General features: G+C 40.9%; 1 protein-coding gene across 4 annotated transcripts in view; it reads right to left on the reverse strand.

Annotated features, from left to right (window-relative positions):
• The window catches only part of STS (steroid sulfatase), an 85,893-nt gene that overhangs the window by 47,540 nt on the left and 23,078 nt on the right, over positions 1-15,275 (reverse strand). For all 4 annotated transcript variants that reach the window (XM_081858718.1, XM_081858720.1, XM_081858719.1 and 1 more), the window contains exon 6: positions 12,477-12,613. In XM_081858718.1, the coding sequence (XP_081714844.1) occupies positions 12,477-12,613 (137 nt within the window). The remainder of the gene's footprint in view (positions 1-12,476; positions 12,614-15,275) is intronic.

A 15,275-nucleotide genomic window follows, 5' to 3' on the forward strand; every position in this document is an offset into this window, starting at 1 on the left:
AAATTGTCCAATGAGAGCTGTTCAATGACAGCTTTACATCTTTCCATATTATGGTGGTAGTGGTGGTGGGGACCATCAAGGATATATTTATGAATATATATGATACTGACATAAAATGCTCGCCCCTGTCTTTTCTTGTATTTCATCTTGTTTTTCCTCCCTTGTTTTTATTAGATTAACACTTTTTTAGTTACAAATGCTATCTACGTTCTAAAGTATAAAACTTAAAATGAATATAGATAAGACCAAATGCAAATTTGAAAGAATAAGTGTTAGATGTGGCAGTTGTGTTATTCCATCCGTGAATAGCACTTATTCTTCAGCAAAAATTCTGCAAACAAAAAAGTTGCAAATCTCTCTCCCCCTCCTCACACACACACCCTATGTGAGCAAGGCACACATCATGAAGGACACAATTCACTGAGTAAACAAGTTGTGACGTTGAGATTTTCCTTTGAGTAGTTAGCCCATGATTTAAATATCTCAAACTGGAGCACATTCTACTAAATTATGGTTCTATTAATTAGTAGATATATTAGTGGAGTGGGTTGGTTATTTAAAAGTTTGACTTTGATGTCAGTAATAGAAGTAAGCGTTAAAGTCCACTTACATCCCTTCTCAAAGCGCTGAAGGAGAAAATATCATTCCTGCAGTCTCTTTAAATCCTACTTCACATTTGCTTAAATTATGACGAGGTGGCAGACCTGCAGGTGCTGTTTCATGAAAAGTCTCTTTGTGCCCGAATTTCATTAATTTTTAGAGTGAAGAACTGTGACACAATAGAACCTAAAGAGGCCTCTGGGATGGCTTGGAGAATGTTTCACTTTTACATTATTATCCAAGGAAGAAATGTAATACACTCAAAAATACACCTAGAAAAATAGATACATTCAAAGATTGGACTGGAGGAAGAAAACACCACAGAGTCCGACATTCTGCTGCAAGCCCAGATCATCTAACCACTGGCCCTTCTCGCAACAATCTATATCAAAGATGTTGGCACAAAGGTAGAGCGGGTGCAATTCAGAAAGGTGCCCATAGGCCAAGTTACTCTATGGCCTCATTCTGAGATAATGATAAACTATGATCTAACCTTAATGGATTGTGAGTGAGCTTCAGATTCTTGCACTCACACCTACTCTCTCCACCTCTGGTGCAGCTCTAAGTGGGAGCTCAGAATGTTTTGCTGCAATCTTCAGTTCACATTAGCTTAGGGTTTGTACATAGTCCTAAACTATGACTAGTTTAAACTAGATTCTATTGATACAAGCTAGCTTCATATAAACCGTAGTTTAAAGTTGGCTTCCTTCAACCATAGGTAAGAGTAACCATAGTTTGTCCAGATTCTGATATAATGCTACGAAAGCCCTGCTCTAAAACTATTACAATAAAATAGTTTTAAAACAACAATTGAACAATAACTACATTAGTCTTCTTAACACAGTGCTTAAGTGCAAAGTGCACAGTTTTCTTTGTGGGCAAAATGATTAATGCATTTAGGATTCCTTCCAGTAGCACCTTAGAGACCAACTAAGTTTGTTATTGGTATGAGCTTTGGTTTCTAAGGTGCTACTGGAAGGATTTTTTTTATTTTGTTTCGACTATGGCAGACCAACACAACTACCTACCTGCATTTAGGACTAGAACGATGGAAGGCACCACATTGAGCTGCATGAAATGGAAGTCCATGGTATCTGAAGAAGTGTGCATGCACACAAAAGCTCATACCAATAACAAACTTAATTGGTCTCTAAGGTGCTACTGGAAGTTATTTTTTATTTTGTTTTGACTATGGCAGACCAACACAGCTACCTACCTGCATTTAGGATTCTTTGTGTGTCAAATCAATGAACAACAGAGTTGAAAGGGATCCTGAGGATCATCTAGTCCAACCCCCTGTAGTGCAGGAAAATGCAGCTTCCACATATGGGGATCGAACCTGCAACCTTGACATTATCAGCACCATGTTCTGACCAACTGAGCTATTTTGTTGGCCCATTTAAATCCTTACTATCATTATGCACTTTGTGGAACTGCCTAGAGATTGGGGCGTTCCTGGAAAATAACCACCCACAGACCTAAGACTATGACACAGAGACAGGATGGGGAAGGGGAGGAAAGGCTACCTTTCTAAATGGCACCTCTATCTGCATGCTAAGAATAAGAAAGGCAAAATTCCTTAAGCCCAGCACTGATACAGAAGAACTACTGTCGCTTAAATACTTCATTTTCATGCAAGAACTTTCTAGCTAAAAATGTGTTGAGGCATCAGCTGCTGTAAACAAAAACTTAACATATTCAGATGTATGCACTTGAAGTAGAGAGGAAAGATGGATATGTGCCAAAGATGAGGAACCTCTGGCCCCCAAGATGTTGTAGGAATGAAACTTCTAGCATCCCTGACCACTGGAGCTGTTGCGGAGTCCTGGAGTCCAACAACATCTGGAAGGCATGTTCCTCATCCCTGATATATACAGATGAGTTCAGTCCTGTGCATATGGAAGGGGGAAAGATATACCAAGCAAAGTTAAAATACCAGAGCTTGGAATTATGGCCAGTAAGGTTTTTCAATGCACCATAGCACTGGAAGTTGATGAGAAGCACATACTAAAATTATTTCTTCTTCAATGCTATTTGATGCACATAAGCTCTAGTACTGATCCCCCCCCCCTCAGTGGAAAGCTTTGCGGTTTCATCTACTCTGAAGTATCTCTTGAAGAATCAAGAGGAATTACAGGGGGGAAGATGGACAGTGCTTTTGAAAGGAAAGTACAGTGAAGAAATGCCCTTGAGTATGGCAATCTCCTTATGAGATTGGAAGACGGCAGGATAATTGCAACACAGAGGCAGCTCACTGAGACTTTTCTCAAGGGAGACACTGGCTCCAATAGCAGAACCAGTATCATGGATCTCCTTTTCTGTAACTGGACCAATGGCTTCAAGTGACAAGAAAGGAGATTCCAACTAAACATCAGGAGGAACTTTCTGACAGTAAGAGATGTTGGAAAGTGGAACAGACTCCTGTGAGAGGTGGTGTGTTACGATATGGATGCAATGCAGCTGCAAACTGCTAGCTTGAGAGGTAAACATGATGGGAATGTTGGGACTGTTTCCGTGGGAATCAGGAGGGCAGTCTATTCACAGTGCGAAGCACCGGAATTAGCTCAGAGTGTAATATGAGCTCTTCCGTTTATTCCTATCCAGGAAGTGTTTTGTCTCTTGGCTGCTGGAGCTTGAAGAGAGCAGTCATGTTTTTGTACCGCTGCAAAGACAGAAATAAAGGCATGTAAATACGTTTCTGTCTATCTCTTTCCCCTGCCCGGGGGGGCAGGAAAGAGGGGTGTGTTCTTCTCACGTTTGAGAAGAATTGCCGATCGAGACCTTGCCTGCGTCTGCTGGGGAATGCAGCCAGGGAGGTCATCAGGGAATCAAGCCGGGTGCCTACGATTGTTGCCAGTTCCTCTGATAAAAGGCTTGATATTTCCAACATGGTGGACTCTCCTTCCTTGGAGGTTTTTATGGTTTTTAAGCTGAGGATGGATGGCCATCTGTCATGTATGATCTACTTGACCCTTAGGGTCCCTTCCAACTCCACAGTTCTGTGATTCAGCACAATTTCTTGTAAACTGGCAGTGTTTTAGCAGGCCAAAGTTTACACCACTCTTCCCCTCACTGTCCTCTTGAGAAGGCACATAAAGGCTCCCCTACACATAAGTCAAAATTAGTTGTTCTTAAGATTTGCCCCCAAAGACATGACCTTCCCAGCTTAGGTTGTCCATTTCTTCCATGATTAGAACCTGTCAAGGAACAGAAACCCCAACTACAACACAAACCTCTGGAAGATACAACCCTTTCTTCAGTGGTTGCTTTTCAGCTTTCTAAATCATAAATGTCAGCATCTTTGCATGCAAATCACTGATAAACAGAAGAAACCAGTTTAGCAAAGCTTCCTCTGCCTCCAGCCTGTATAATTCTGTATAAGAATCAATGGAGAAAGTGCTGGCTGTTCCTGTGTTTCCATGAATGTGTCATGGCTCCTTGCGTATTAGAGCAGGGATGGGGAACCTATTAGCCTCCAGGTTGACTACAACTCTATCATACCTGGTTATGGTGAGAAAGGTGAATTCAAGAAGATCTTACATTAATTTCTTGTTAAGTCACGACAACACTGAGCCTACTGACATAATGAAGGCATCCTGTGCACATCACAGTTATTTATTTAGGAGGTAATCTATTACGATCCTTATTTATCTCAAAGCAAGCAGCATGCACTGAGCAGTCCTCCATAGGTCTAATATGTGGTCTTATATGTGGCCTAATACACAGTGGCACCCAAACTGACTATCAATATGCAACAGAAAACACCCACAGGGGATGTTCACTGATGAGGATACCCACAGTATTACAAGGTAATACAGAGATGGGGAAGCAGGTTGAATATTTATTGTTGCAATCGCTGTGTAATACATATTTGTTGTGTGTATATCTAGAAATAAGATTCTGCTTTGAATATGCAAACAACTTATCCAATATTTATACAATTTATGGAATCTTGCTGCTAGTTTACATCCCACCTCCCTATTTCTCCTTATCACTTTCGTTACCATCAATGTGTAACTCTGGTGAAGAAACTGTGGCCAGCTTTTGTGTTTCCCTCCCTTAATTTGCCCTTCTGTTCACAAAGGTGCCGGCACTGTTGCATCTCTGCCTTGTACTACACTGCCCTACTAGCTTTGTATATCTTAATGCTGTTAAGACACTTGAAGCTTGTTCTGTACTTGCCATCTGTATACAATGCAAGCTGTGAATGAATCTCTTTGCAGACATTGTTAAGAAGAAGAAGAAAACGGAGCCTAATTATGAATTCCCCTCTCGGGAGTCTCACATTGCTGAAGGTAAACTTTGCTCTCTGTCTTTCTGGTTGACATTTGGATTTAGGAAGCAGCAAGAAGCAGCAATAGATTTAGCTGCATTCAGTTTCTTCTCTGCCAAAGCACTCCAACATATGTGCTAAAGGATTTGATTGCAGTAGTGATGGTGACACTCCAGCAGATATTGGCCAAGCTTCTCTACAATCACAGAGGGCAGCCAATATGATCTAGGGAAGAAGGAGTAGGAAAGAAATGGACTTCATAAAGAAGACAGCAGAAGTCTAGGTAGGCAGAAGCACGCCTTCCACATATTTTCCAGATAGAAATAGGGAGATGCACGTTGTACCACATTTATCCATATACCAAGAGTCACTTTGCATACTCCAACTGCTCCAGATTGCTCCCAGGAGATCTTTCAGGACAACACTACTCACCTTAGGGGAGCATTGCAGCTACTGCTATGTGGATGTTGGGTTAGTATGTGTGTTGGCAGGTGACAACATCAGGATTGTGCGGAAAAATAACAGAAAGATGCTGCCATTGCTGAAGTAGCAGCGAACCAACAACAACAACATATTATTTATACCCTGCCCATCTGGCTGGGCTTCCCCAGCCACTCTGGGCGGCTTCCAACAAAATATTAAAATACAGCAATGCATCAAACATTAAAAGCTTCCCTAAACAGGGCTGCCTTCAGATGTCTTCTAAAAGTCTGGTAGCTGTTGTTCTCTTTGACATCTGGTGGGAGGGCGTTCCACAGGGCGGGTGCCTCTACCAAGAAGGCCCTCTGCCTGGTTCCCTGTAATTTAGCTTCTTGCAGTGAGGGAACCACCAGAAGGCCCTCGGCGCTGGACCTCAGTGTCCGGGTGGAACGATGGGGGGGTGGAGACGCTCCTTCAGATATACTGGAACGAGGCTGTTTAGGGCTTTAAAGGTCAGCACCAACACTTTGAATTGTGCCCAGAAACGTACTGGGAGCCTATGCAGGTCTCTCAGGACCGGTGTTATGCGGTCTCGGCGGCCACTCCCAGTCACCAGTCTAGCTGCCGCATTCTGGATTAGTTGTAATAATAATAATAATAATTTATTTTTTATACCCTGCCCATCTCGCTGGGCTTCCCCAGCCACTCTGGGTCACCTTCAAAGGTAGCCCCACGTAGAGCACATTGCAGTAGTCCAGGCAAGAGATAACCAGAGCATGCACCACTCTGGCGAGGCAGTCCGCAGGCAGATAGGGTCTCAGCCTGCGTACCAGATGGAGCTGGTAAAAAACTGCCATGGACACAGAATTGACCTGCACTTCCATAGACAGTTGTGAGTCCTAAATGACTCCCAGGCTGTGCACCTGGTTCTTCAGGGGCACAGTTACCCCATTCAGGACCACGGAATCCTCTACACCTCTGCTCCTCTGATCTCAGTTTTCTACCCCCCCCCTTTCAAACATATGTGAAGCTGCTAAACTCTGTCTGAAACATCAACTCTGACTGACAGCACTGGCTGATCAAGTTCTGCCCCAGCCCTCCCACAAAATATCTTTTGAAATAGTGATGCTGGAGATTTGAACCTGTGACCTTCTGTATGCAAAGCACATACTTCTCCATAGAGCTAAGTAGCATACTTTCATCCTCTAATGGCAAGGGATTTGGCAGCTATATGTGTGTTGCTTCTTGCAAACTATCCACAAAAAGCTGCTCGTGTATTGCTTTATCTTCCTCGCCAATCCTTGACAGAAATAGACCTTGCACAATCTTGAACATATTTTTTGGAAGGTCACATTACTTGGTTGTCACACCGCTGACTTTATTGCTGTACCTCGAAGCCAAATATGCACCACTCATGCCTCATGCATTTCAAAGCTCTCTTAAAGGAATGCTGTGCATTTTACAAGTCAGCCAGATTTGAGATGGGACAAGTAATCCCAAATCACTGGTATTATATTAGTTTTATGTGATCTGATCATTTTGCTTTAAGGCATATAGTTCAAATACATCTTACTCTTTTCCCCAATAAACATCTATGCATGAACAGATTGATTACTACTTGCAAAAATTTGTCCAATACACGTATTATTGTTTTCCTAGTTCAACATATATGTACTTCCAATTCATGCTAACAGAATCAGATTTAGAAATGGAGGCAGTGAGAGATTTTACTTTCTTGGACTCCATGATCACTGCAGATGGAGACAGCAGCCACAAAATTAAAAGACGCCTGCTTCTTGGGAGAAAAGCAATGACAAACCTAGACAGCATCTTAAAAAGCAGAGACATCACCTTGCTAACAAAGGTCTGTATAGTAAAAGCTATGGTTTTCCCAGCAGTGATGTATGGAAGTGTGAGCTGGACCATAAAGAAGGCTGATCGCTGAAGAATTGATGCTTTTGAATTATGGTGCTGGAGGAGACTCTTGAGAGTCCCATGGACTGCAAGAAGATCAAACCTATCCTTATTTATTTATTTATTTATTTATTTAAAAATTTCTTGTTTTACAGAAGTATGTGTAATGTCTCTCGTATTTTTTCCATGTAACATTTTTACAAAACAGTTTCATTTGTTGAGGCATTGGGGTGGGAAGGAGGGGGGAGATGGGCGCGGGTGGGGTCGGGTGGCGATGTTTCTAGTTTGCTTAATGTATGTAGGGTTTGGTGTCAGCGTTGCTCGTGCAGGTTCTCTGCTGTTCATTTGTATTTCTTTGGTGGTGAGAGATGTTGGGGTTGGCCTAGGGTGTGGTTGTTTGTTTGTGATTGGCTGTTGTGATCTTCTTTTCGTGTGTGAGTGGGGTGGGTGGGTGGGTGTTTTGGATCAGGTTAGCCATATTGATTTGTATGCTGTTGGTGGATTATTGTCATTGTCTTGTTGGGCTGTGTATGTAATAAAGGGGAGCCATTCTGAAGGAAATCAGCCCTGAGTGCTCACTGGAAGGACAGATCGTGAAGCTGAGGCTCCAATACTTTGGCCACCTCTTGAGAAGAGAAGACTCCCTGGAAAAGACCCTGATGTTGGGAAAGATGGAGGACACAAGGAGAAGGGGAAGACAGAGGACGAGATGATTGGACAGTGTTCTTGAAGCTACGAACATGAGTTGGACCAAACTGTGGGAGGCAGTGGAAGACAGGAGTGCCTGGCATGCTCTGGTCCATGGGGTCACGAAGAGTTGGACATGACTAAATGATTAAACAATGACAACAAAACCTGCCGAGTACAGAGTCTCACGGGTGCCACAATTATGATGTAGAAGGGAAGGTGGGGGTGGGCACCAAATTTGACTGTTGCACAGGGCACTGCTGAAATTTGAGCTATGAACATCTGCAAATAATGCTGGGGAGAAATGTAAGAGCAATGAGTTTTCAGAACACATCCTCCCCACCCTCATGAAGCACATAATGTTTTTCCAGGAAATGCTCACTGAACCATTCAGTACAGTCCAAAGAAGCATCAGGTTCTGGAAGCGTGCACAGGACTGCAAAGGTTCTGTATTATTATTTTTTTAAAAAAGACCCATACTTTTACATTATTGATGCAGCAAAGTGAAGATTCAGTTTGTCCACTGTTTACAGATTAACTCAATTAACAAAAGCAAAGCTGTGTCAAGAAAGAATCTTAAATACAATCCTCCACCCCCAAGCTCCGGTTCTTACAAAACAGCTTTGATGTTTTTGGCAGTATCATAATAGCTTGCTTTGATTCCCTTTACACGTCCTTAAAAAAAACCTCCAACTTTTAAAAGCAAATGTATGAATATATTTGTTAGGACATTATCACTGATGCAACCTGTCAGGAAAAAATAGCCTTGTATATCAAACTAGTTGACAGGCAAATTCTAACTTCAAGTTTCTGACATTCAGAACTAAGATATCATTGGCTGTCCAAAGTTTATCCTTTTCTGTTGACTTGGATGCATGATGAATAAAGCCCTTAATGGTCTACAAGAATAGCTTTTGTTTCCCATGAAAGGGATTCCTCCAATTCACTTTTTCTGTACGTGGAACCATTGTTTATGTTCACTGTTAAGTTGATGCTGTGGAAAGGACTATCTCATGACTGCATGATCCCTATAATTCTTTAAATGTATGTGGGTGTTGTTGTTTGGAAAAAATCATTTAAAAAATGTAACTGTCAAATATCTTATGGTGTAAAGGTTCAAATGTTTAAATAAAACAACAGGCCACAAATATTCAGAGGACCAATACCATATTGCACAACCCAGAGGTGTAACTGCCATTGAAACAGTAGAAACACCTATAACACTGTCATATCTGCAAGCCTATCTGTCTATGACTTGCAGATTACATATCAGGTGGACAGCTGGCCTTCACAACGGATTCTACGTGCTTTACTGTTTTAGGTGGTTGATGGTACATCGGACCTGTAGCTGTGCACTGCTTCTGACCCCAGTACAAAAATCAGCATTCACAACATTTACAGATTGCACTCACTTGAATTTGGCCATTGCTATTCTTTGGGAAAAACTGAGCATGCTTGAGCAAAGGTGTTCAAGCTGACAGCTTTGGAATGGATACCACTGGGGCTGACACAGACTTTAGCACTTTCAGAATAGATTATCACCATCAGAGACTGCTTAATCCTCTAGTTTCTCTCAGGGAATGAAAAGGAGGGAAAATGTATACCAGCAGAACAATGTCATGAGTGCTGCTACATAGTACACAAGTACGCTCATTTCTAGCCATAGAAATGTGGGTTTTTAAAGAAACAGATCTACAATCAATAAAAGTTTTAACCAAATATTAATGCAATGATGAATGACGGTATTGAGCAATAGTTATATTCAAGTTACTTGCTCTTCAGTAGTCGTACAAGCAGGGCCAGATTTAGGTTTGATGAGGCCCTAAGCTACCGAAGGTAAGGTAAAGGTAAAGTGACCCCTGACCATTAGGTCCAGTCGTGGCAAACTCTGGGGTTGCAGCGCTCATCTCATTTTATTGGCCGAAGGAGCCAGCATACAGCTTCCGGGTCATGTGGCCAGCATGACTCAGCCACTTCTGACGAACCAGAACAGTGCACAGAAACGCCGTTTACCTTCCCGCCAGAGCGGTACCTATTTATCTACTTGCACTTTGACGTGCTTTTGAACTGCTAGGTTGGCAAAAGCAGGGATCGAGCAACGGGAGCTCACCCCATTGCAGGGATTCGAACCGCCGACCTTCTAATCGGAAAGTCCTAGGCTCTGTGGTTTAGCTCAAAGCGCCACCCGCATCCCATACTGAAGGTAATGGGGCCCTTTATATGTCCAGCTGTCCTTGGTCAACAACAAATTGTTGCTGTTTTTTGTGTTGAATATATGAAATATGGTAATTTATGGACCTAATATATAAAGCCATTTGCACATGCAGAATGTAGGCACCTTATATATAGAAATGAGCAAAGCAGTGATATTTTAGAGAGCAGGCAAGCAGTGGGGGCATTACTTACATCATAGGAGCCAACACAACACAAAACACTGTTGCTGTATGTAGGTTTTATTTTATTTGTTTTTTATCTTATATTTTGGAAATGTACATCCAGGTGTTTTTTTACTTTGATTTTTTTTGGGGGGGGGCAAGAGAGTGGGGTCCTAAGCTACAGCTTGTTTAGCTTATACGTAAATCCGGCACTGCTTACAAGAGTCATTGTTTGATGACTGTAGCCTCACTTTTCAAACTATTTCAAATGGCAATTCATAAATGCCTTAACAGTCAGGGAGTGGGAACATCCATCATAGCTTTGGATATGTTGGTTTATTCCCTTCCAATTTATTGGTCATCTCATCACTCACTGGCTGTTTTCAATTGTATCAAAAAGTCTGAGTGTGTCTCTTGATTTGATAAATGACTATGCAAACAAAAAAGTGCCTCCCATTGTTTTCTGAACAATACAACTATTTGTTGGATTTGTTCAAGATTAATTGCTACCACAGTACTCAGTGATGTTATCAAATCTGCCCAGTATACATTTTTTACTATCACACATGCTACAGAGGAATTTCAAAATAAAAATAAAAATCAGTAAGCCTGAATGTTTGTGAGTGATATATTTCCACAATGAACTGGTATCATTACAATTTCTATGCAAAAACTGTAACTTGATTTTACAATGAAATGAAAGACTGCACACAGGTCCCTGTATTCAAAACCTTGCAGTATAGTTATGGGTTTACTTGAAAAACTGGATAATAAGTGCCACTGCTTTCCTGACTAAAAGAGAATGATCACCATAAACATATGAGGAAAAGTTTTACGGTACTAGCCAACTAAATCCTGGAGAAACTATTGGTAAAATTGGTAAAATTACTGAATTCTGAGTGGTAGACCACAATCTCCTGTGTTTCAATAAAGATTACACAGTAATTTTGGGTAGAGCATCAATCCTCGTCATCTCCTATGCTCCTGTGTCTTCCTACATTCCTATATTAATACTAGTTGCCATGAGAAAACTACATTCTTGGGGGGGTGGGACCCATCACTGTAGCCTTGTATCGCTCTTGCAATTCATAAGCGGGAGTTTGGTGCTAAATTTGGACTAGAAATGTGAATGAGGTTGAACTCTGTACACTCGCAATCAGAGCATGCCGTTTCAATGTTCCTTATAAAGCAGGCATCTACTGCAGAGGTGAAAGTCAGTTTGCGGTAATTTAATAAATATGGCATTGTTTACTGAAAATAATTTTGTACTTTGCTTTATTGAACCAGAAATGAGTTGGAGGTGAACGGGTGGGAGGAATGAAAGGTGAATATTATCTTTTAGTGTTGCTGCTCTTCAGCTTGATTGTTTCAAGCACGAACTTGTTTTCACAGATGATTACCTCTAGAAATGGAGAGTCGTTCCAATACGCTGACAAATAAATCAGGACCCTTTGCAGAAACGGGTAGATTAGCACTCCTTAGAAGCCTGGCCTGGGCATTGCGAGACTCGGTGCCCTGAGCAATTTCTTGCTCTTTCTTGTTTGTCTTATGCCATCCTTTGTGAAAAGTCACCACTTTGTATGTTAGAATGCAAAATAATAACTAGCATTAACTAATGGATACAGTCTAGCAGAAGGAGAAGCACACTTAGCTGCAGTTGATTTCAAAAGGGAACCAAGGCTGACAGTAGGTTTAGATGCTGCAAGTGCCAGCAGAGACCTGTGCAGTCTCTACCAGCTGGCTGCCGGTGCTTCATTTGTATGTGTGAAAAAGGATAAAGTTGGGAAGGCTGTAACAAATAGACCTTTTAGTGTGCAGGACAGGAACTTTGGAACTTCCTGCCTATTGACAGGCGCCTTTTCTGTACCTGCTTAAGATTTTTGTTCAAGCGAGCCTGTTCAGACAAGTTCAGAAGCTGTCCTGTGTTTCTATCTGGTTTTTAGTTTATTATTGATTTTATTTATTTTTCTAATATTCTGAATACTTGTTTTAACTGCTTTTTACTGATAATTTTATTGTTTTACTCTTTTCGTAAAAGCACTCTGCTGTTTTATTACAACCAAGGGCTGTATACATGTTGTGAAATAAATACTGCTTGGAGAATTCTGACATATTAAGCAGTTTAGCAATGCTTTCAGATAAATAAAAAAGCTACATATATTTCTAAAAGGCAATTAACTTGGGTGATGTAAAGCCACATAACATACCTACACTCCCGTCCATTTCTTCCAGGGCATCTCCATATAATCCGTGTTTGCTTTTTCCTCTGAAAGCTTGGGATGCATAAAGAGCTGTATGGACCTGAGTGTAAGCCACAAAAAGAAGAAATGGTGCATTGGTGTTCCTGAAACAGAAAAAGAGATAGGAGAGAATATAATATGCAGTGAATTGCAATGCGAGGCATACATAAAAACCATTGCCACCCTTATACAAATAAAAAACAGCTTTTGGACTTTTTCTCTTTGTCACCTTCTCTAGAGCAAACTTCTTGGGTCATTCTGGTTCCACCATTCAGATATGTTTGAGGTCATTTCTCTGTGACTTGACTCCCATTTATTTATTAATTTATATCCAACCTTTCCTCCCAAAGGAATCCAAAACAACAAGTTCCGTGCAGCAAAATAAATGGCTTTCTCATTGTAAAACCATGTCCTCTAAAGTGTCAGGAGTGAGAACAATGATTCGTAACATATCCCCTCACTCACACCGAGGATCAAGACCTGAATTTCTCACATTAGCCACCAGTGGAAGGGTTTCTTGCCTTGAGATGCAGGGCATACATTTTAAAAATAAGTACATTTTATTAATTGATAAAGATTCGAATCCTATACCCATAAGCCTTAGTGAAACCTGTTTCTGAGTGGACCTGTGTCAGATTGCACTATAAATCATAATAAACACAATACACAAACAATTACATATTGCATAATTTGCCTTGTACAAAAAAAATCATTTTATACACATTATCCAGACAGCGATGTTCCTGCCATCTTCCTTCCCATGCAAGAAGTTGTGACTGGGAATGGAAATGCTTAACTCTTGTCATCTACCACATAGTAATGAATCAAACAGAGATCTTGAGAGCCCAAAGCTAAAATTGCAAGACAGCAATCCCATTTCCCATGTAGTAGGACCAAATAACTAAGGCAGGTTGATTAAAAAAAGTAGCAAAGGAGAACTTATATCTCTTGCAACAGGCATCTAATGGGAACATAGGATTAGAGCGATAAATACAGGACAGGTACAAGTCACCACTTCTATTACAAATGCCCATTTTCAGGAGATAACAACCCCAGAAGCAATATAAAGGATGCCACTACAACACAGAGTTCTTACTCCAAGAACAGGTATCTAATCAATGGTTCATACCAATGGATTTAAAATCATTCACTGCTTTTGCTTTTTCGGTCTACCAGCACTGATTGACAGCTAGCTTTCAGGTAAAGAATCTCACCTATTAATATCCTTTAGATTAGAAAATCAGAGATGGCTATTTTTCTTACACCAAACCCTGGTGGAGATCATAACTGATTACCTCTTCTGTAACCTTGAAAATAGAATGGCACACCGGCTTGTAAGTGGGAGGGAGATTTGACAATAACAGTTAAAGTCCTGTTTTATTAACTGAAGCACTTCAGCAAACAGCTCCTTTGAAAATTTATTGCCATTCCCTTCTACACAATTTACCAAGACCTTCCTTTCTCAACACACCTTAAGTTTTATTCATTGAGGGGACAATAAAGTAAACTCTGAGCTTGAATAAAGAAAACATCATACACATTCATATGACCATGAAGCCTTAGAAGCCCAATACAACATTGTTTAACATATGAATAATTCTTCTTCATGGCAGTTAAATATATTCCTCTCTCTGTGTGTGTCACAGTTTTTGAGATAAAAAGAACCTGAGTAATCCCCCATCCTCCTTTCTCATGTATGTCTTGTTTTATGGAAAGGAAAGAAGCATCAATAAGCTTGAAATGGAGTGGCCTCCATTAGCAATTGTTTACATTTACACCATACCTTTAAAGCACATTTAAAGTGCATTGCTTCCCTTAAAGAATCCCGAGAACTGTGTTTGTTAAGGGTTCTGAGAATTGTACCATTCTGGTGTCCAACATGGCTCCTATTATTACCGTCCCAAAGCCTGAATGGAGGAAAGGAGCCTTCAAGCTGCTATTTCAGCAAGTAGACCAGTAAGAGAATTGCCAGCATAGGTTCGTTTCTTCAGCTGTTGCAGCAAGTAGCTGTAATTACTCTCCCTCATACTGCTTATGCCTAGTGAGTGCCAGGCCTGTTGAAACTGGCGCCAGGCTTCCTTGAACCAAATAAAGGTGGCGTTACAACAGAGATTAGCAACAACTCTTCTGTTGAGACCTGCATTCCCTCAGGCATAATCTGCCAGGAGCCATATTGGTATCCTTATTAATATTACATTTCAATCTAGCATACTTCCTAAGGACACCAGACTGGTGAACAAAACAATACAAATAGAAATAAAATAAGAACAGTAAAAGAAATCCTGTTAATTTTTCTCAAAAAATCCAAAATCTGCAGATACATTCTGAATTCCACCTTGAATTGAACTTAAGGGTCAAACTTTAAAGTATGACCATTTCCCTTTTGATAAAATGTGAATTGGATTAAAATGCCTCATGATAAATACTTGGAGGCCTTGCAAGGGATGGAAGTAAGTACCTGGAAAAAAATGGATTTTGGGTCCACTGGTTATGGGTTAATGCAGATTTGTAGACTTATGGAATGCCTCTACCATGCCAATTGGAGGGTACCATAGGATGCTGTTGGTACACCTTCTCCTTGCTTGGGCTCCTCCTCTTCCTTACTGCTCCCCCTTCTCTTTATTTCTTTGCAAATGGGCTCAGTTGTCACCATGTCACATAGTAAGAAAATACATGGGAATCCTACTGCTCTCTCTGTTTCTTTCTCTCACTGGTAGAGGGCAGGTGAATAGGCAGAAATAGCAAAGCAGAAGAACAGCAGGCCAG

Source organism: Podarcis erhardii (assembly GCF_964252035.2).
Source record: "Podarcis erhardii genome assembly, chromosome: 4".
Lineage (NCBI taxonomy): Eukaryota > Metazoa > Chordata > Lepidosauria > Squamata > Lacertidae > Podarcis > Podarcis erhardii.